Source organism: Cannabis sativa, chromosome X (genome assembly GCF_029168945.1).
Source record: "Cannabis sativa cultivar Pink pepper isolate KNU-18-1 chromosome X, ASM2916894v1, whole genome shotgun sequence".
Lineage (NCBI taxonomy): Eukaryota > Viridiplantae > Streptophyta > Magnoliopsida > Rosales > Cannabaceae > Cannabis > Cannabis sativa.
In genome coordinates, this window is record NC_083610.1 from 9,273,904 (window position 1) to 9,296,663 (window position 22,760).

Consider the following 22,760-nt stretch of genomic DNA (forward strand, 5'->3'; position numbering starts at 1 on the left):
TGTTCATTCACGTCCATCATATGTGCAATTCAACATCATGGAAGTGGAAGTGCTTTGTCATTCATAGGAGATTACACTACTTAATATGTTAATTGAATGGACTTTGAAAATTGGGGGATATTCTAGCTTTTTTGTTTTTTAAAAGTAACATGCTTGCTTTGCTTTATTTTTTATATCACAATTCTCCGTAACTTTAATAATAACAATAAATAGACACACTACTACACAAACAAGACACTGCCATCTTAATCACTCTTTTTTATAATTTTGTGTCTAGGGTAGATATTATCCAATCTTTCAAATCAAATCAACAAACATACGTACGTATCCAATTCAAATTACATCACCTACTTACTACTTAATAATACCAAACACTGTAACGCTATAATAATTTTTTTTCATTATTTTTATCGTTATGTGAATAAAGTACCATACTAAAGAGTCTCAGCTCTCAAATGCGTCCATCCATGTCCACTTTGCCGAAAGCTACAAAACAAAGCGAAGCAGTTGAGAAGTTGCAGAAGGAAAGACTTAGCATCAAATACGAGAAAATGAAGTGCTTTTGGATTTATGTGCACCTCCACGCATTAATTAACCATTAAGAAATGGAGAAACAACACAACACAGCCAAGGAAAATACAATAATTATATGTAAAATTAAAAAATTAAGGTTATTTTTATAAAAAAAAATTATATAATATTTATAGTCAAATGAAAAATGAGCAATGGTTTTCACATGGTTTGCACCATTAGTTGCAGAAGGAGCCGCCCCAAGGAGAGAAATGGCTCGTGGGTTGTGGTGGGTGAGCAGCACGTGGGTCCACCACCATCACCATAGGCCCTCTCCCACATTGCTTGCCTCTCTGTTCTTCTAAGCACTAACTCTCCTATTATTAACTATGTTTTCATAACCATAATAAAACCAAATGTAATAAATATACATGCATACATATGTCCTTTGAAATGGCATAGGGAAATGAAATTTCAATCAGTATATATATTTTAATTTTGTATGAATTTTGTTGTTATGTGTATGTTGATAGTATTGAAAAAAGATTTTTTTTTTTATTTCTCTATTTTTTTTTCGTAATTTGAATACCCGTCAATATTGCTGTGGAAATGAATTAGTAGTGTCGGTTTAGCATATAATGGCCCTCGTATCTATATATTGCATGTGCAAAGTTCAGAGATTTATATTTATATGGAAAACTTTTTCCTAGGAATTTAAAGTTTTCAGGCAAAAAGATGAGATAAGGATAAAAGAGGAGAAAAAATTAGCTACAAAACAAAGAAAATGACCTGCCCTACAGTTACGAGTTACAACTACGTTGCACAAACATTACAATCGTGACTTGTATGTAGTCTCTCCCAAAAATAAAATATAGTTACTTTTCTTACTTTTATTGCATTTTCTTCTCAATCAATTAACTCTACTTTAGTTGTTAAAAAAAAAAATTAACTCTACTTAAGGGATTTGGATTGCAATTCCTTTCCGGTCAAATAGATTAATTACTAAAACAGTGTTATAATTATTAAGAGGACGAATCGATGTTTTTCATAGAAGTTTCTCATATTTGGGAGAAACCCACCAGAGGCTTCTCAAAAAAAAAACCAATTTTGCTTTACAATTTAGAGGTTTCGTGAAAACGTGTAAACTGTAATTGTGGGAAAGTGATTACTAAAGTCATAATACAGTGTTATTTAACCACTACATTCTTCCTATACAGTGAATCAATAATTTGTTCATTGTGGAATATCTACAAACCTATATAAGTCTATATTCATATTCATATCCTACAGTTGTGACCATTTTGGCCAATATTAAATGCATAGTATTCTTTTATTATTTATTTATAAAGATAGTACTATACTTATAGGTCTAAATCACACAAGGTGCATGATATATTGCTTTCTTCACAAGGACAAAGTGCCACCAATAATGGAAAAGTTTTATTTCATTATCTTATTTATTATCAATACTATTTATAATAATAATAATTATACACATATATAATTGCAAGAAAAATGGTATTTGCTTGAAACACGGTAATTAATTACTACTCATTTTTAATTTGAAAATATTATATTAGAATTTTTATAATTTAAAACTTTACTATTTAATTGTTTTTGTTTTCAAATAGAGGAATATTAAGAGTTAAACATGTGATTTTTACTTAATATTTTGAAATCAGTAACTAAATACATATATTATAGTGGATCTCATCCGTTGAATATTTTAGAATTTATACAATGTGATATCCAAATTTAAAAAACTAATTAAATTTGTTATAATACACACACAGTTGTAACTAAAGTATCGTAATTCAATAATAAGAAAGCCTAACAAATAAACCATAATTCTTGAAAAAGAAAATAAAGAAAAAAAACCATAAAGGCACAAAGGAAAAGAGATGAAGAGGATCCTATTCTTCAGCCTTTACAGATGACTAAACTGACAAAATCTGTGATTCTCTCTAAAAATATATAAATACGGAAACTGACTCATTCACAGGGCTGGTTCTCTTCTCCTCCTCACCCACTTTGAATTCAATTTTTTCTTTAATTCAATTCAATTCAAAACAAACGTCTTCTGATATCTGACCCGATAGTTTAGTCACAAAATCTGCATGTGTACGTCGTTGCTTACCGCTTCCCATACATCTTTCTTTAATACACATTATTTTCTTCATTACATTTAAAACAAACCCATAAAAGACAGGGAAAGTAGTTCCCTATCCCTATTATTTTTCTTACTTTTTCCAAATTCTTTTTTTTTTTTTTTTTTGAATGTGGGGTCTACATACTTTAATTAGTCTCAACTCTTTGATCGTTGTTATTACTAAAAACTCCAGCCCACACATTATATATACCCCCATTTATACTCTATCACCTTTGTTTTCTATATGTTACGTCTACGAGAGAGAAGTAGAAGGGTCAGAGAAAGCTTGGATTACTTTTTTTGATCTGCAAAGTTGTTTAGTTCTTGGTTTCGAAGAGAACCCATAGGAGTATATGAACCATTGAGAAAAAGGGGTCGAGTTCGTTTTAAAAGAAGGATTTGGATTTGTGGCTTTTATTATCGTTTAAAAATGGCTATTCAAGCGCATTTGTATCAGGAGAATCTTGGGTTTCCTCTGTTTGGTTCACAGGATTTGATGATGATGCCGGTTGCGGATGTTGTTCATAATGGCTGTGGTGTTAATAGTAACTTTGGTTTTAATCAGTTTTGTTTCGATATTCCTCAAAAAAATCATCAACAACAAATTATGATGCCTGAGTTGCAGAATCTTCAACCGAGAAACGACACCGTTTGGTTCGATCATAACACTAAAAACAACACTAGTAATATGACTACTGCCACTCCCACTCCCACCCCTTCAACAATGGCTTTCTCCCATAGTGTAATGGATCAAGTTGAGAAGCAAAGACAAGAAATCGATCATTATATGAAATTTCAGGTACTAAAACTCTTTCAATTTTTTTTTTCTGGTGACATAATCGGTTTGTGACAGTTTTCAGGATTGTTCTCTTCATAATAAGATTGTAATGTGTTGTTGTTTATGAATTGTTTGGTTACAGAATGAGAAACTGAGATTATTGCTTGAAGAGCAAAGAAAACAACAATTTTTAACGTTAATAAAGAAAGTTGAGCCTAAACTATTGGGACTACTGAGATATAAGGACGAAGAACTACTTCAAGCAACGAAGAGATCAATGGAGCTTGAAGATTTACTGAGAAAATTAGAAGCTGAAAATCAAATATGGCAGAGACTGGCTCAAGAGAACGAAGCCATGGTTGTATCATTGAACAACTCACTAGAGGAAGCGAGAGAAAGAGCTATGTGTTGTTTCAACAATGGCGCCGAGGACGCCGAGTCTTGTTGTGACGTGGGCATGGATGAGGAAGAAGAAGAAAACAGACAAGTAGCAGAACGGGAGCAAAACGACGACGTAATAGTAGTAACAGAGGAGAACAGAGAACACAAAACGACAATGGTTTGCAAAGCCTGTAATTCTCGAAGCTCGAGCGTTCTTTTCCTTCCTTGCAGGCACCTTTGTTCATGTAAAATTTGTGAACCCTTTCTCGATTCTTGCCCAGTGTGTAGGACAACCAAGAAGGCTAGCATAGAGGCTTTAATTTTCTAGGCTACTTTCCCGGGAAAACAAGAAAGAAAAATGTTAAAAAAAAAAAGCATAGTTGATTACCATTAAGGATATGGATTGCACATAATCTGATAGCACTCTCTTTTCGATGCAAGGATTGGTCTTTTTATGTTTAAATTAAAATATTTTATTTATTTATTTTGCTGTTTCTTTTTAGGGACTCTGAACATGGATTTGTTTTGTACCTTAAACAACCAAAATTAATAGCCAGAGTTAAATAGTACATAAAAACAGCATCTTTACCTTTCATAGAGCGCTGTTTACAGTTTCCCATTACTCTATTTCTTTTCAACCTTTTAATTTATTGGCATTAATATCACTTATCAAATTCTATCAACTATTGTTATATTTTTGGCGGTATTAATTATTTGATTGACAGAGCGAGGCATTGAAAGCAATGTCAGATTAATTTTGCCTAGCTGTGACAAAGCTATAGCTAAGAAAAAGCCATCAAACTTTCCTATATTCAAAATTAAAATATTTAGTGGTACTTATGTTTGAACGTTTCTATTTATTTTGGTATAAAACTACAAAATTGACTGGAAAATGACACCCCATATTTCAGATAGGATATGACAAAAGAGACAAACGTTACGTTTACATGTGTTTGCAATTCTACTATATTTTTATTTTTAAATGAAAAAGTGATGTTTTTTATAAAGTTTCAGAATGAATACGTATAATTTGTCATGATTTTTTTTTTTCTGAACAAGTAATTTGTCAAGAATAGAGGCAAAATTGCAAAATGGATTAGTTGGGGGATGTACCAAAAAGGAGGTGGGTGGCGTTGACAGGAGATTCTGCTCCCTGGGGTCCTCCTATTAATCCGCTGCTTTTCTGAGTAATTTCTTTCTTTAATTAATTATAAAAGAAATTACAGTGGAGAATGGCGTGGTTGAGGCGATGGGTCATTTTTTTTCTTTTTTGGTTTTTTTCTTTTGAGACATTTTGTTTTATTTGTTTATGAATAATGATTAATATAATTTATAGTAAAGTATTGTTCACGATCCAACGTGTTTGTCTGTGATGATACTTCACTGTGGGTTACTCTGACAAGTCTATGTGGAGTGGGACCCACTTAAGATTTAGTTCTTGGGGACCAATTTGATACAATCTTAAATTTGGTTTGGTTTATTACTCATTTTAGATTAATATTAACCATTAATGAAAGTGTGAACACGTGAATATGGTCATTACAGGAAAAAAAAAAAAAAAAAGGTAAGCAGACAATGGTTAATCACATGGACTTTGACCGATAATTGGGCCGGGTTATGGCGTGTGAGATTCCCGATATGGCGAAATTGTATTATTATTTTTCTGCCAGAGAAGAAAGAAAGTATAGCTTTGGAAAATCCAAAAATTTCAGTATAAGTCTTTTGTTTTAACCACTCGAGCAAGTATTTGTTGATAAGGATTAGCATTTTTTCTTTCTTTTTTTTTTTTTTAATTAGCTATTTTACTTCTATTTGTTAACTTTTAAAATATAATCAATATGTCTATATATATATATATACTAGGCGGCAACTACGTGCAAAGCACGTTGTATCTTATTTTTTGTTTTTCTTTTTTAGATTTTCATATCTATATAAAAAATTAAATAAGTTATATCTTTTATTATAATTTTTAAATTATTACTAATATGTAATTTATAATCTGAGATGAAGATTTAGCAATTTTTTATTGTTTTCCTTTTTCAATAGAGTATACATTAACATTCTTATATATTTGAGTGTTTATCTTCTCTTGAATATAATAAATTTATAGTATCCAACACTTTGTTAACAGTTCATTAGAAACACTTTTAATATATTTAGTCTTTTCTTGAGAAATAAATTATAAAAATTGGTAGTATTGTCATTTATTTGACCATATATTCTTGCACTAAATAGATACATCATAATTATAAATCTATTTTTTGTATTTAAAATATTTAATATAATAATATAATATTATTTATAAGTTTTATGGTATATATTAACATAAAATATTATATTACATATTAAATTTTAAGTTCTATTTCATCCGATAAAATGTTTAATTATTTTAAAATATTACATAAGTTGTTATTCTAATTTTTACAATATTTGATATATGTAATTTATAATTTAAAATGCAGATGTAGTAACTTCTTCTTGTTTTACTTCTTTAATATAATATAAATTGAAATCATTGAGTCTTCATCTTCTCTTGATCAACATAAATTTATAATATCTAACATTTAGTTGTCAATTCATTAGAAACACTTTCAATATATTTATTATTTTCCTAAAAAATAAATTATAAAAATTAATATTAGTCTTCAATTATTAATTATTTTAGTATATAATAAATAAATAAATATGTGTATATTAAAATCATACTTTTTTTTAGAATATTCTATTATTTTTGTTGCATAACAATCCAAAATTTATTTTACTTTGTGACCAAACATAATTATAGATATGCTTCAAGTGTTGTCTTTTATTACAGTATATACTTTGCACTGAAAATATATTTATATTTACATATATGTTAAAATATATTTGCTTACATATATATATATATAATACTTTGTATTATTGATGAAAATTTAATATTTTTGATCTAAAAAATACAATATTTTTTAATTTGATGGTTTTTCCTATAATTGAAGAAATGTTCGCTACTACGATTTATCTTGTTTAATTATAAGTCACGGTTAAAATTAAAATCGTGTATTATTAGAGTTAGTCCCACATTGTTAATGTGTAGAAATAAATTGTGATATATAAGATAAATGAGTTACTCCTCCCATTGCTAATTAATTTTGAGATAGAACTTCATTCATCTTATTTTTAAATTCTAACATTTATTTAGATATTTAAAATATTTAAATCATTATTTTAAGTTCATTGACAATATAAATTTAACTAATTATTATATATATACAATAATTATTCACTATGAAAAATTTATTATTGTCCTTTCAAAATATAATTAATCTATATATACACATAAAAACTAATTTATTATAACAAAAAAAAAAATACTAATTATATATTTTTAATATAATTTAGAACAACAAATAAGATACGAAAGACATAAATGCATAATGCACCCTTATTTCCACTAAAAATTCCTCCAATTATACTATATATATTTTAGCCGTAATTTCTCATCATCTTCTCTAAATCTATAAGCATCAAGGTTCTATAATAAAAACTAATCATTGGCTTTCTCTCAATCATACTTATCTCATATCATTATATATTTTATTAATTTTAAAAGTTTGATAATATTCTACACAAGTAAGTTAATTAAAAAAAAAAAAAGGTAATTAGTAAATGAATGATATAATAGTATGAAATAAGGGTGCAAGATATAAATTATGTTATTATATCTGAGTAATTTAATTATTATTATCATTATTACTATTAATATTTTTTTTAAAAAAAATAATTTCAAAAAATACCACCAATAAATAAAAAAATTGAAAAGAAAACAACTTAATAGATACAAATTGTTTAACAATAAATAATATCAATGAATATTTACCATCTTTCAAAAAAAAAAAAATCAATATTTACCAAAATACTTTTTACTCTTATCCATTCTTATTTCTCATATATAATATTTTAAGGGCTATTTTCAAAAATATGGAAAAAATTATTAAGGTTATGATAAATATGGCATAAAAAGTAAATACCACTAAATATGGCATTATCTAACCAATCAAACTAAAAATATGGTTTTTTTCTAAAAAAATCCATACAAAACATTAAAAAGAAATCTGAATTTAAAATTCATAAAAAAATAAAAACTTAATTAAATTACTATAAAAAATATTAAAATTCCCTTCATATTTATTTTTTTAAAAAAATAAAACAAATAAAACTATAGTGATTGCCGAAGTTGTCACTCGTGCTGGAAAAGTCACCGGAGTTTACTGTCGGCACCGGAAAAGTCGTCGGAGTAGCCGCCGGTGCCGAAAAAGTCGCCGGAGTTGCTGTCGGCGCCGAAAAAGTCGTCAGAATTAGCATTGTCGCTGGAAAAATCACCAAGAAACCGGTTTCTTGATGTTAGAAACCGGTTTCTTGGTGATTTTTTGGTAATTTTACCAAAGGATAATGCCAAGTCCGACGACTATTCCGGAGTTTGATGCTCGGTGCCGAAAAAGTTGCGGAGTAGTTCTGGTGTTGGAAAAATCGCCAGAGTTATTGCCGGCGTAAAAAAAGTCGTCAGAACTGGCATTGTCGCCAGCAAAATCATTAGAAAAATCACCAAGAAAGTGGTTTTTTCGTCAAGAAACTGGTTTCTTCACCAAGAAAGTGGTTTCTTCATCAAGGAACTAATTTTGTTACACAACAATAATAAAGATTATGAAAACAAAACAAAAATGATATACACTGAAAATAATTGAAACCAGTTTCATCAATCAACCAAATAGAGAAAAAAAATATAAAAAAATTACCAAGAAACTGGTTTCTTCATAACCGAAAAAAAAACCAGTTTCTTGGTGATTAGCCCGATAATTTTTCCGGTGACAATGACAATTTTGACGAATTTCCTAGAGTTTACTGTTGGTACTGAAAAAGTCACCGGAGTATCTGTCGGTGTATTAGTCGTCAGAGTTGCTACCAACGCTAGAAAATTCGTCAGGCCATTGTCGTCAGAAAAATTACCGGAAAAATTACCAAAAAACTGGTTTCTTCATCAAGAAACCAGAAACCAGTTTCTTGGTAATTTTTCCGGCGACTATGCCAATTCTGATGACTTTTCTGAAGTTTACTGTCGGTGCCGGAAAAGTTGCCGGAGTAGCTGCTAGCGTCAGAAAAGTCGTCAGAATTGGCATTGTCAACGGAAAAATCACCAAGAAACCGGTTTCTTAGACTTCAAGAAACCGGTTTCTTAGACTTTAAGAAACCGGTTTCTTGGTGATTTTTCAGTGATTTTTCCGGCGAAAATGCCAATTCCGACGAATTTTCCGACGCCGGCAGCAACTCCGACGACTTTTCCGGCACCGACCGCTACCCCGATGACTTTTCCGGCACCGGCAGCAAACTCCGGTGACTTTTCCGGCATCAATGACAAATAAAACTTCCTAAACAAATAAAAACAGTAAATATGGGATTTAGAAACCTAATTACATATATATGGCATATCAAATACCATACAAAAACCTAAAAATAAAAAAATACCATATAAATTGGCCAAACTTAAATGTGCCATATTTATCATAAGAACTTTTAAAATCCCATACTAAGTGTAATTTCCTCATATTTTAATGTATTATACTGTTATCTTCGACCCAAAACCAAAACTTTATCCACCAGTATAAGGCCTCTATCTTTTTAACTCTTTCTTGAACACCTATTATTCCCTCCATACATCATCCCCATAGATTGAATTAATTTCAGTCATTTTTTTTAGCCCAACCAAAACTAATGAAATTTTGGGCAGAAAATTTTGCATGAATTATTAGGAGGAATTTCAATAATTTAAATCCAGTATTTTTTTCCTATACCCTGAGGCTAAGTGATCCTGACAAAAAAAAATAAAATAAAATAAAAAATAAATAGTGGCAATTTGGCATCTATAGAATTGCGTATAAGTTTGTTTCTCGGCTCAAGACATGCTTTCGATTGGAGCCTTAGTTTTCGACAGATTCCAAGTTCTTGATGACTTTCCAATCGAGTAAAAACATAATTATACAATTTGGAAGAATTGTCACTATTATTCTTAGATCAGGGTTACCTATATATAACTCTCTCCTTCTAACACTTTGTTGAACACTCGCTGCAACATTAAAGTGTATGATTCAAGGAATTCTATGAGGGATGAAAAGATGTGTTTTACAAATATACAGCAGATATTATATGTACACAATTAGTGTAGTTGATGACAATATATAAAAGATGGTTTGTGCGAATAAGTGCTTATTTGCCAATAGTTGTATCTATATGTGGAAGGATGCAACTCTTAAGAAATGCTATTTGTAATTTATACTTTTGTTAAAATTAACTTTTTTTGGAGAATATTCTGTTAAAAAACAAAAAAATCTGTTAAATGCACAACAAAAATAGTTAGATAGGCATTTATATAATAGGTAAGATATATATAGAAAAAGTATCAGGCAGTAATATGTTATTCTAAAATCACTCAAAATAATTTGTTGTGATTGAACAACACAAATAGGAATGTCAGTCGGGCCGGGCCGGGTCCGGCCCGCCACAAACCCGGCCCGGCCCGACATCACTTTGGCCCGGCCCGGCCCGGCCCGACTCCTTCTTTTGGCCTAGCGGGTCAAGCCCGGCCCGAGATAATTGGGCCGGGTTAGGCCCGACCCAGTTTTTTTTTTTTTTTTTTTTTTTTTTAGAATACTTATTATTTTGTTTTGTTTCATTTGAGTATTTAATTTTGGTGGTGGTTGAGACAATTCATTATAGACACCTTTTATGTTATTTTTAGAAAGAGAAAATTTGATGAGAAAATAGATAATGCATCAAAACCCACCATTGATTATTATTATTATTTGTCCTTTTTTTTTTATTTTCTTTCTAAAAATTATTATTATTATTAGGAAGTGGTTAGTTATAACTATTATACTATTACAATATGACATGCCTTATTAAAAGGGATTTCTTTTTTCTTTGGTTTTGTCTTGTTTTGAGTCATGGGTAATGAGAGAACTATTATGTTGTTTGATTATGTTTTAAAATCAATATTGTAATAATTATGTAAGTCAATTTATTTTTAATAAAGAGAATTATAAGAGTGTGATGGTAATATTTTTTTTTTCAATTTTACTTTAATAATAGATAAGGTTGGAAACTAAGGTTTTCAATGAATAATTGCATTTTTGTTATAATGAATAAATGAGTGATTCAATTATGCATAATAGAGGAAAGCTTGAGATTGTACTTTTGTTACTAACAATATTTAATACATCAATAATAAATACCAACCATAAACTCAAATATAATAACTAGCAACCATAAAAACTAAACACTACAATTTGTTCTCATCCATGTCCTCACTCATATACTAAAAAGAACAATGTACTTTCTAATCATCAAGATCAACTACGTAAGGCTCCTGCAAAAAAATAAAAACAGAAAAAAGTATTAATAATAAAAATAAATAATTTATTTGATAAATTACAAAAACTTAACTAATTACCATTGTTGGATCAACATCATTATCTTCATCATTCACTGTTGCTGTTAAAAAAAATAAAATAAATATTAATTCTAATTAAGAAATAAAAAAATGTATATAAATATATATTTACAATTGTTAAATAATATCTACCTTTTTGTCAGTCTTCAACCAATTTTGTGTACATACTAATGCTTCTAATGTAGAAGGATGAAGTCTCGATCGATGTGAACTCACGTGCCTACCACCAGTGCTGAATGTAGATTCCGAAGCAACAGTGCTAACAGGCACAGCAAATACATCCTTGGCAATCATACTCAACAAAGGGTATTTGAGGCCCGTCACCTTCCAATAGTTGCATATATCAAATGACTCTTCAGTCCTAGGTATCAAGTTCTCCTCTAAATATAAATCCAGTTCAGACTTCATATTCTCTACTCGATAGGAAGCTCTAACAAATCTGTCAAAGTTAGAAAGGGCATCCAATCGGCGTGTTGAAGACGATGTTGATACATTTTCTTCTTGAACCCTTCTTTCTCTCAAATGAGGAAACTTAGACCCGTACTCCTCTAGTAGCTCGCAACAAAGCTCACGAACCTTCGCAATTTCAGTTACATATTGCTCATCTCCATAAATTACAGGGAAATAATATTCGAGCAACATGAACTTGTACCTCGGGTCTAAAACAACCGCCACACACATAAGCCCGTGAATCTCTCGCCAATATTTCTGGAACTTGGACATCATTTGAGTTGCCATGTCCTTAATAAAAGGCACCTCTGATAACATCCATGATTGAATGTTGGTCTTAATTTCACATATTTTTGGAAAAAAAATATTGGCGGTAGGGTACTTTGTTCCAGAAATTAATTCGGTAACTTCATGAAACAACTCTAACTTATCACACAATTGTTGAGCATTTTGCCAATCAATTTCTGAAGGGGCACACCTCAAACGCAACTCCCGCAGCCTTGCACGTTCAAATACTGTCTTGTAGGATAAAGCTGTGCTAAGCATTAGAAAAGTTGAATTCCACCTCGTTACACAATCAAGTGATATTTTTTTGGTGTATGGTCCTCCAAGTTGACGAGCAGTGTCTTCAAATTTTTCATGTCTTTTTGGTGTGCCCGACCAATAAGCAACACTGTCTCGAATTTTGTCAACACTATCACCAATGACAGATAAGCCTTCTTTGACAATTAGATTTAAAATATGTGCACAACAACGCACATGTAGCAACTTTCCCTTCAAAATAAAACTGTCAGGCTCAAATTGTCCTTTCAAAAGATCAATCATGGAATCATTGGCAGTACAGTTATCGAGAGTCACTGTACTGATCTTGTCTTCTATTTTCCAATCATTAAGACAAGATCTTAAGGCCTCAAGTAGTGCTGGAGCATCGTGAGGACACGGAACATACTTAAAACTCAATATCTGACTGTGTAAGTTCCAAGAATCATCAATAAAATGAGCTGTTACAGCCATATATCCCCTCTTCTGATGATTTGCAGTCCACATGTCACTGGTTATGGCTATTCTGCTCCTACTTTTTTCCAAATTTTGCCTGCACTTTTCTTTCTCAATTTTATACATTTTCATAATGTCTGACCTAATTGTATTCCTTGACAACCATTTGAAACATGGGACATAAAGTGCTTGAATATTCTATAAACCCGCTATGCTCAACCATAGACAAGGGATATTCGTGCTTAACGATCATTTGAGCCAATTTGGTCCTTGCTAAATCAGGATCAAAATTAAAAGAAACCGAAGGGCTTGCAGTTGCACTAGGATTGGCGGCAAGTTGGGCCTTTCTTACAGGACACGTTTTCACGTGAGAATTTAAATGCCTAGTCCCACTAGAACTTTCTCCCACCAGCTTACGCTCGCAATACTTGCAAACTGCTTTAATTTTTCCATCAATTTTTTCCCGTGTGAAATGATCCCATGCACGAGAAGTTCTTTTTCTCTGATTCTGAGTTTCATCTACTGTATTGCTAACAGATTGTACTTCATTTGTAGTTGATGGCACAAAATCAACATCATCCTCAAAATTAGAATCAATTTGACCAGACATTCTATTTTAACCTACATTAACACCATATTCTCAAATCTATCAATTAATCCATGCAATTGCTTTAAAACCATGATAAACATATCTACGAAAAATCGGGCAGCATTTTTCCTATTTTATTAACCTAACCATCTGTCAATTTTAACTATAAATAATCAGATAACACACAATTTATCATCCTTATATCACCGCAGCACACAAAGTTCGCAGAACCTACTTCACTATGGATGAATATATAAGATATTCAAACTCTTCTATAAAATTATATGTAATATAATAAAGCAATTATAAAAAAAATATATATACCTCCGATGAATCGAGATTGAAAGTTCCACTTGACTCAAATTCTTTTCAAACACTTGCAAAACGCCAAAACCTATAAAAAAATATAAAACAGAGTAAATCAAATGGAGCCAATAATTGATGTTTGAAGACCACGTAATATAGTCAAATCATACTCTAAACTCAAACACAAAATAAACCCAGATGTTAAATGACACCCAATTCCAAAATTCCAAAAATACAGATTATTGATCGAAAAAAAATCAAAATAATTCATTTATTTATTTTTAAAAAAATCAATCTTTTTTTTTTTTGGCTAACTACTTGTAAACTGGAAAAGCAAGATATTTATGATGAGACTAGTATTTGGCAACTGAATTTAAGAAAGACTAAAAAAAAATGGCAAATCAACACATAACTCATCTATCTGAGAAGTCTTTCAAGTGGGCAATGTTGAATTCATCATATGAGTAAATAAATATATGAATTTGCCTCTTCTAAGAGGAATTACTACAAGCACTTGGAGAGCAAAGGCAAAGCTATGAACTTTGAAGTGCCCAAACAGTAATCTGTCTATATTGTTTCAATATACACGAAAAGAACTGTGATTTTATAACTATTTGGGAACAAATAGATAATCATATTCTTCTATATTCTATGGAAAAATCGATTCTACAAACAAATTTGCCTTAAATTTCTTTACAAGGATTTCATTGTGAGTTCTAAATCTGTAAAATGTGCAATAAAAACAGATATGGAAATAGAAGATGATGATGAGTAAACAGATATGGAACGGACATCTTCATAAGCTACACATTGTTAGCCCAAGATATGTTTCCAATAGGGGGGTGAATTGGAAATTTATACTAATTTCGGTAAATCAAAACTTTTAACACAAAATTAAGCAATTAGCCACTTAATCAAATAAAAAAAAGTAATATGGCAAGCAATATATTATGACAAATAATCAAACTTGTAAAGTAAAGAGTTTAAGGATTAGAAAATGCAAACTCTCGATTTTTACAAGGTTCGGTAGAACTATGCCACCTACGTCCTTGGTCTTCAAAGCTATGGACCTAGCTTTGAGTTCCAATATCGAGCCAAGTTAACGGGCTTGACTAACCCTTACAACCGGGGAATTTTTCACCAAGGTTTTTCCCAAACCTCTCACAATAGTTTTCTTCCAAGGACTATCAACCTCGCCGGATTGTTGAAGTGCCAATCTCACTTTTCTCGGGTTGTTTACAAAATCGGTGTCAACCTCACCTACAACCGAGTTGTTTTTCTACCGGTGCCAACCTCACCTCTCAATACAATGAATATGCAATTTTGAAATACAAAGCAAACTCTCTCTAATAAGATGGAAAACAAAGTAAAATCCTAGAGAGAATTGCAAGCACACTAGAGTAGATAAGAACAAGTTTGGCTCAAGTGTGTGTGGTTGGTGTGTTTATGAAAAGATGATAACTCTTTAGTTTAGAACACTTAGAATGATGTTATATGATGAATAGAAGCTCAACCAACCTCCATTTTTGAGTGAAAAACGAGTTTATATAGTGTAGGAATGAAAACTAGCCGTTTATAGCCGTTAGCACATTTTTCGAGGCCACTTCAGCCATGATCCGGAATTCCGGATTGGTTACAACCGGAATTCCGGTTGGCAACCGGAATTCCGGATGGGAACCGGAATTCCAGATGCAAAAGGTCCATTTTTTTGAACTAAAACGTGCATAACTTTTTACTCGTTTATCCGATTTCAAAAATTCCAGTTGCGTTCTCTTAGTTAAATGATATGTGATCTTAAAAATCAATTTAGAAAATTTATATATCATTTTTTGTGAAATAACTTGTCGCACAAGTTAGTGAGCCAAACTTTTAAACTTATAAATCCTAGTGTACTATGCAAATCACTTTAACAAGACTAAAGCAAATTATACCATTTGATTGTTTGTAGTCTTGATGTAGATGAGCCTCCTAGCTTGATTTGCATGTTTTTGATCCCATGTTGACTTTTCCCGAGAGTTGACCTTGACTTTGACTTTGACTTTGACTTTCGGGTTGACTTTTGACTTTGGGCTTTTTGAAGACCTCTTTTGAATAGGGTCTTGAGTTGTTGATCCCTTGATGAATCTTTTGCTCTTATGAAGTATGAAGTAGTTTATATACTTGTTGAATCTACTTCTTTGATTATGTTTGACTTTACCGAGTAAATATAGATACTCTGTGAACTTGCTTGCAAAATGATCAAGAAAAGATTAGTAACAAGTAATAATCAAATATTTGTTTATCATCAAAATAAATGAGTGAATGGCTTTTGGTCAACATTCTCCCCCTTTTTGATGATATCAAAATATTTGATTATTTTAACGGAAAGAAAAAGTAAATTGAAACATGTTGAGTTTAGCTCCCCTTTAATGTATGCATATGTTGTTTATACCGTTTTACCTTTGCATATTTCTTGTTACCCTTTCTTAACATGACAAAGCTCCCCCTTAATCATATACTCAATAAACTTGTTAATACTTGAAAACATAATATGATTAATGCCAAAATAATCAATTCCAATATTTCTCCCCCTTTTGATTTCATCAAAAAGGGTGGCAGAGGAAGCAAGGTCAAGCTAAATATATTTCTCCCCCTTAATCATACAAGATATGACTTGTATCAATGAAGCACAATGGGTAAAGAGAAATTTCAAAATGCATAAAAAGATGAAAGTTCATATAGTCAAAACAAGTTTAAACATTCAATCTACCCAAAAAAATATGTCAAAAACCTTGAAAGTAAGAGATGCAGGTAAATAATGGCATGGTTATGATTTCAAACCTTTTCTCATACCTCAAGTATGATAAAACAAATGTGTTCATGCTTTGAGACTTTTTGGTAAGTTTTTCAAAAATTTAAGCAAAAACAACATATGTACCAAAAATTAGTTTTATGCATCCTTTTTGAAAAATTCTTTTTGTATCAGCTTAAACATGATTAATATGAAGTGTACAAGCTGGAAAAATAGAAAAAGCTTCAAAAATGAGAGATTTTGGCAAGTTTTACTCGTTTTGGTCATATAAGGTCATTTTAAGCAACTTACTTACTAAAAATTGATTTTATGCAAAATTTTCATGAAAAATCTTTTTTTGACAGCTGATATATGATAAAACAAACATGCTCAAACAAGAAAATCAGAAAAAAGTCAAAAATCCTAACTTTTCGGTAAGCTTTTCGATTTGCTTAAAAACTAGAAATCTACCAAAAATGAGTTCTATGCAACTAAATTGAAAAATTCTTTTTCCAGTAGGTCAAAAATATCAAATGTGAGGTGTACAAACTTACGGAATTGAAAAATAATGAAAATTGAGCACGTTTGGAGAAAAACACTCTTTTAGGTCTTAAAAAGTCAAAAATTATGCAAGATAGTACCAAAATCAAGATTTGAGCATTATTTTTGAAAAATTCTTTTTGAGACAGTTTATATATGAGTATTTAGAGATGTACAAGCTTTCAAAACAACAATTTTCTCAACAATATGAAATTTTGGCTAATTTCACCCATTATGGCCTTAAAAAGTTGAAAATAAGCAAATGACATACCAAAATTTTGTTTAAAGTATATTTCAATCAAGAAAAACCTTTAGGTGTGCTAAATACACTCATTTGGACATGTTCATACATATAAACACATATACTAGCCAAATATGTAAAAATTCACATATTCACTAGTTCAAAGGTATGTCCAAAGTTCACCAAAAATTTGCATAATGACCTATAATGTGAATTTTTCACCATCTATAGTTCAAGAATGTCAAAACTCAACTAATCAAAACTTTTATTCATAGAAATAGTATGTGACATACCAATTAAGCATGTATGCATAAGAGAGTGAACAAGAAGGATCAAAAGCAAGTCAATTAGCCAAACACTTCAAATTTCATTTTCTTTTTATTTAGGCATCTTAATCTCATCAAAATAAGTAGAATGAATAAGAATGATATTACCGATTCCCAAATTTGTTAATTTAGGTTGTGTTCAAGAATTGACACGCTCTTTTTCTATGCTTTTTGAGACTTGTTGGTAATGTAGGAAATTGGCATTCTTCTTTAAGCATCAACACCCAAGAGCCAACTTTGGTTCCTCTTTATTAATACCTACAAAACAAACTTATATCTTTCTTTTTGGTACCCACATGACTTTGGGTCCTTTGATGTTAGTCTTTAAAACCTTTGGTATCCAAATAGCCTTACCAAAATAGGCATTCTTTTTCACATGGCAATAGGATTTAGTATGACCATCTTGGTTACAATAAGTGCAAGTTAAGTTCAAATTACTAGATGATTTGACAAAGAAATTCCTAAGAAATTTTTGTTTCACACTAGTGTTATATCCTATACCACTTTTTGAAAAAGCACATTTTTGACTCCCAAGCATCATTTCAAAATTCTCTTTTCCTTTTGTAAAATTGTAAACCACCTTGTTTAAATCATCAATTTTAGCTTTCAAGTTTACAACATCTTTTTCAAATAAGGAACACTTTTTGCATTGGGTTTCAATCAAAAACTCAATTTCTTTGACTTTCAAAGCCTCAACTTCTTCAAGCAATAAACTTATTTTCTTTCTTTGAGTTGAGTTCTTAGCAAGCAATTTTTCAAAATCAACAAGCAAATCATTGAAGGATTTTGATAATTCATCATAAGACATATCAAGTGCATCATCATCACTTTCACTTTCAAAATCACTTGTATGGTTAGGATTACTTACCTTATCATCAATGGCCATAAAGCAAGTGTTGGCTATCTCATGTTGTTCATCTTCAGAACTTTCTTTCTCACTTTCACTCCAAGTAGCCATCATTGCCCTTCTTCTACTCCTCTTTCTCAAAGGACAATCCGTCTTCATATGACCGGGCTTTTTGCATTCATAGCAAATAATTTGATCATCTTTTCTTGAGCTCTCCCTTGAGTTGTAAAATCTATTTGCATTCTTCTTGAACTTCAAAAACTTCTTAAAGTTCTTTGTGAGTAGGGTTATATCCTCCATATCACTATCACCATCCTCACTAGCTTCACTATCATCATGTGAAGTGGATTTGAATGCAATTGTGTTCTTCTTCTTTTTATCAACTTCCTCTTCTTCTTGAGCATTCATGAAAATCTCATGATTCATGAGAGAACCAATGAGCTCTTCCAATGGTAGAGTTGAGAGGTCCTTGGCTTCTTGGATGGCAACTACTTTGCCTTGGTAGGCTTTGGTGAGACTTCTCAAAATTTTGGTCACCATATCCTTTTGTGTAAGTACCTTGCCAAGAGAGTTCAAACCATTAGTAATAGTTGTGAAACGAGTATACATGTTAGCAATAGTATCATGTTGTAACATCTTGAAATTTTCATATTGAGTAACTAAAAGTTGAATTTTAGTTTCTTTCATGGCACTAGTTCCTTGATGAGTTATTTCTAACATTTTCCACATGTCATGAGCCGAGGAGGCATGCTCAATATTTTTAAATATATCTCTATCTAGTCCACATATTAAAGCATACTTAGCCTTAGCATTCTTAGACATCATCTTCTTATCATTTTCATTATATGCATCATATTTCTTTATAGTTTCTACACCATCTACAACATGCATAGGAATGTAAGGACCATAACATACAATATGCCACAAATCATAATCAATGGATTGAAGATACGTTTCCATTCTAATTTTCCAATAAGAAAAGTCTACCCCATCAAAGAATGGTGCTCTACTTGTGCTTAAACCTTCTAGCATGTTATTGTGTGAATTGCTTGGAAACGCCATGCTCTAGATTGTGAAATCTAATCAAATTATTTGAGCCCTTGCTCTGATACCAATTGTTAGCCCAAGATATGTTTCCAATAGGGGGGTGAATTGGAAATTTATACTAATTTCGGTAAATCAAAACTTTTAACACAAAATTAAGCAATTAGCCACTTAATCAAATAAAAAAAAGTAATATGGCAAGCAATATATTATGACAAATAATCAAACTTGTAAAGTAAAGAGTTTAAGGATTAGAAAATGCAAACTCTCGATTTTTACAAGGTTCGGTAGAACTATGCCACCTACGTCCTTGGTCTTCAAAGCTATGGACCTAGCTTTGAGTTCCAATATCGAGCCAAGTTAACGGGCTTGACTAACCCTTACAACCGGGGAATTTTTCACCAAGGTTTTTCCCAAACCTCTCACAATAGTTTTCTTCCAAGGACTATCAACCTCGCCGGATTGTTGAAGTGCCAATCTCACTTTTCTCGGGTTGTTTACAAAATCGGTGTCAACCTCACCTACAACCGAGTTGTTTTTCTACCGGTGCCAACCTCACCTCTCAATACAATGAATATGTAATTTTGAAATACAAAGCAAACTCTCTCTAATAAGATGGAAAACAAAGTAAAATCCTAGAGAGAATTGCAAGCACACTAGAGTAGATAAGAACAAGTTTGGCTCAAGTGTGTGTGGTTGGTGTGTTTATGAAAAGATGATAACTCTTTAGTTTAGAACACTTAGAATGATGTTATATGATGAATAGAAGCTCAACCAACCTCCATTTTTGAGTGAAAAACGAGTTTATATAGTGTAGGAATGAAAACTAGCCGTTTATAGCCGTTAACACATTTTTCGAGGCCACTTCAGCCATGATCCGGAATTCCGGATTGGTTACAACCGGAATTCCGGTTGCCAACCGGAATTCCAGATGCAAAAGGTTCATTTTTTTGAACTAAAACGTGCATAACTTTTTACTCGTTTATCCGATTTCAAAAATTCCAGTTGCGTTCTCTTAGTTAAATGATATGTGATCTTAAAAATCAATTTAGAAAATTTATATATCATTTTTTGTGAAATAACTTGTCGCACAAGTTAGTGAGCCAAACTTTTAAACTTATAAATCCTAGTGTACTATGCAAATCACTTTAACAAGACTAAAGCAAATTTATACCATTTGATTGTTTGTAGTCTTGATGTAGATGAGCCTCCTAGCTTGATTTGCATGTTTTTGATCCCATGTTGACTTTTCCCGAGAGTTGACCTTGACTTTGACTTTGACTTTGACTTTCGGGTTGACTTTTGACTTTGGGCTTTTTGAAGACCTCTTTTGAATAGGGTCTTGAGTTGTTGATCCCTTGATGAATCTTTTGCTCTTATGAAGTATGAAGTAGTTTATATACTTGTTGAATCTACTTCTTTGATTATGTTTGACTTTACCGAGTAAATATAGATACTCTGTGAACTTGCTTGCAAAATGATCAAGAAAAGATTAGTAACAAGTAATAATCAAATATTTGTTTATCATCAAAATAAATGAGTGAATGGCTTTTGGTCAACACACATTGCTTTCTTCAGTTTTCTAATTTTTTTTTACATCATTCTTGCTCAAGTTATATTCAAATTGACTTTTAGCAGATCATTTATATCTTATATGGAAATTGCAAAAATTATTGTACTTCTCAATAAATACAGAGTTGAAAATTTGATTATGCAGATAATCAGGATGTCGTTTGGTTTTTATATTTTATCCTCTTACACATGTGTTGCTTAAAAAATAGAACTCACCGATTCTGTTCTACAGAACAGAGGTATGAGTTCGCGATTGGAGACCCTTGGAACTCCGGAGTTGCCGCGGCTGGCAGCTTAGGCTGGGTTGGGTTGGGCAGCTTGGGCTCTGTCGTCGGAGAGAGAGAAGTCGAAGGTGAGAGTTTGAGATTTAGGGATTTTTTTTTAGGGATTTAAGTTTTTTTTTTAATATTTAAAACCGGGCCGGGCCGGGCTCGACCCGAAATAATATATACCGGGCCGGGCCGGGCCAGAAGCCCGATAAGAGCCCGAATAATTCGGGCCACGGTCGGCCCGTCGGGCCGGGGGCCCGGCTCGGCCCGCGAAAATAGCCCAGATTGACATTCCTAAACACAAACTCAAACAATATCAAAACTCAAATAATCAACAAACAAATACAAGTACAAACCAAAAAATTAAACATGAAAACAGAGAGAAAACACAAGAATTATCCTGGTTCGGATCTCAAATTTTAAGTCTTACTCCAGCTTTCCCCTAAGAAGTTTCTATACTATGATTCAACAAGTTACAAACTTTAATTACAATGTAGAACCATCAAGAACAATTACAGACAGAATTGGTTCTCCAATGCTTAAACCTAGAGCTCTTCAATCTGTCATGACAACATAAACTCTAACCAATTTGATCTTGACCTTCTTTCCACTCTCTTCTCTCTCTCTCTCTCTCTCTCTCTCTCTCTCTCTCTCTCTCTCTCTCTCTCTCTCTCTCTCTCTCTCTCTCTCTCTCTCTCTCTCTCTCTCTCTCTCTCTCTCTCTCTCTCTCTCTCTCTCTCTCTCTCTCTCTCTCTCTCTCTCTCTTAAATGAGTTGAGTTTTAACAAACTTAACCGATTTGCCAAATAGGGAATGAATGTAACTAAAATGACAGTTAGACAAAACTGCTTGGAGAAAAAACAAGTTCAATTTAAATGGATTATCTTCCACAAATTCCACATTAATCCATATAAACTGAACCTTAACAAAACTAGATTACACTTGGGGGAGTGATCCTGTTGCAATAGACAGGACCAATGTTGAGCAAATTCAAACAATGTTAGAATTTGCTCATTGGCAACACCTTGGTTCCTGCATCAGCAGGGTTCTCATCACTTGGGCTTATGGTTCATATTGAATGAAAACTATTTTTATCAACTCTGATATTGACCATAAAAATCAACATAGACGACTCGTTCACGCGAGACAAACATTTAGCACAATGTGTCTCTAGATAAACGTCAAGCGGAACTTCCAGATGAGTAGTTAATGAGCATCCAGATATCCAACTCTGCATCATAGTAATTTATTATTATATCCCACAATATAAGGATTTTATTCCTAGAATCATGTATAAGAATCATATATTTCGAATATGGAAATAAAGTAATTGTCAATCAAGCATCTATGTGTTTTTATTATCCACAAAGGTATGACACATTTTTAAAATTATCAACATGACGTGACATCCGCGTCAGCAGAATACTAATGCCTCATGGGTTAGGCTTCACTAAATGAGCCCGAAGTCAATGTATTATCTTTATTCACCCTATACATGGGCAAGGTTTAC

At 31.8% G+C, this 22,760-nt stretch overlaps 2 protein-coding genes and 1 long non-coding RNA gene across 3 annotated transcripts; 1 reads left to right on the top strand and 2 right to left on the bottom strand.

Moving 5' to 3' along the window:
* Window positions 1-222: 222 nt before the first annotated feature.
* LOC133032456 (uncharacterized) lies at window positions 223-2,562 on the bottom strand. Its single transcript, XR_009685089.1, has 2 exons — window positions 748-2,562; window positions 223-486 (listed from the first exon to the last, which is right to left on the bottom strand). It is a non-coding gene; the product is annotated as an uncharacterized LOC133032456 (long non-coding RNA).
* Window positions 2,563-2,701: 139 nt separating this feature from the next.
* On the top strand, window positions 2,702-4,440 carry LOC115704874 (probable BOI-related E3 ubiquitin-protein ligase 2). The gene is made up of 2 exons (XM_030632088.2): window positions 2,702-3,458; window positions 3,580-4,440. The coding sequence occupies exons 1-2, from the start codon at window positions 3,090-3,092 to the stop codon at window positions 4,144-4,146; spliced, it is 936 nt and encodes a 311-aa protein (XP_030487948.1). The 5' UTR covers window positions 2,702-3,089; the 3' UTR covers window positions 4,147-4,440.
* An 8,449-nt stretch (window positions 4,441-12,889) lies between these two features.
* On the bottom strand, window positions 12,890-13,357 carry LOC133032000 (zinc finger BED domain-containing protein DAYSLEEPER-like). Its single transcript, XM_061105807.1, has one exon. The coding sequence runs from the start codon at window positions 13,355-13,357 to the stop codon at window positions 12,890-12,892; it is 468 nt and encodes a 155-aa protein (XP_060961790.1).
* Window positions 13,358-22,760: the final 9,403 nt, after the last annotated feature.

Coding starts and splice junctions, on each gene's coding strand:
- LOC115704874 (XM_030632088.2), top strand. CDS start 3,090: ATGGCTATTCAAGCGCATTTGTATCAGGAGAATCTTGGGTTTCCTCTG. Junction 3,459..3,579: donor ATCATTATATGAAATTTCAG/GTACTAAAACTC, acceptor GTTTGGTTACAG/AATGAGAAACTGAGATTATT.
- LOC133032000 (XM_061105807.1), bottom strand. CDS start 13,357: ATGTCTGGTCAAATTGATTCTAATTTTGAGGATGATGTTGATTTTGTG.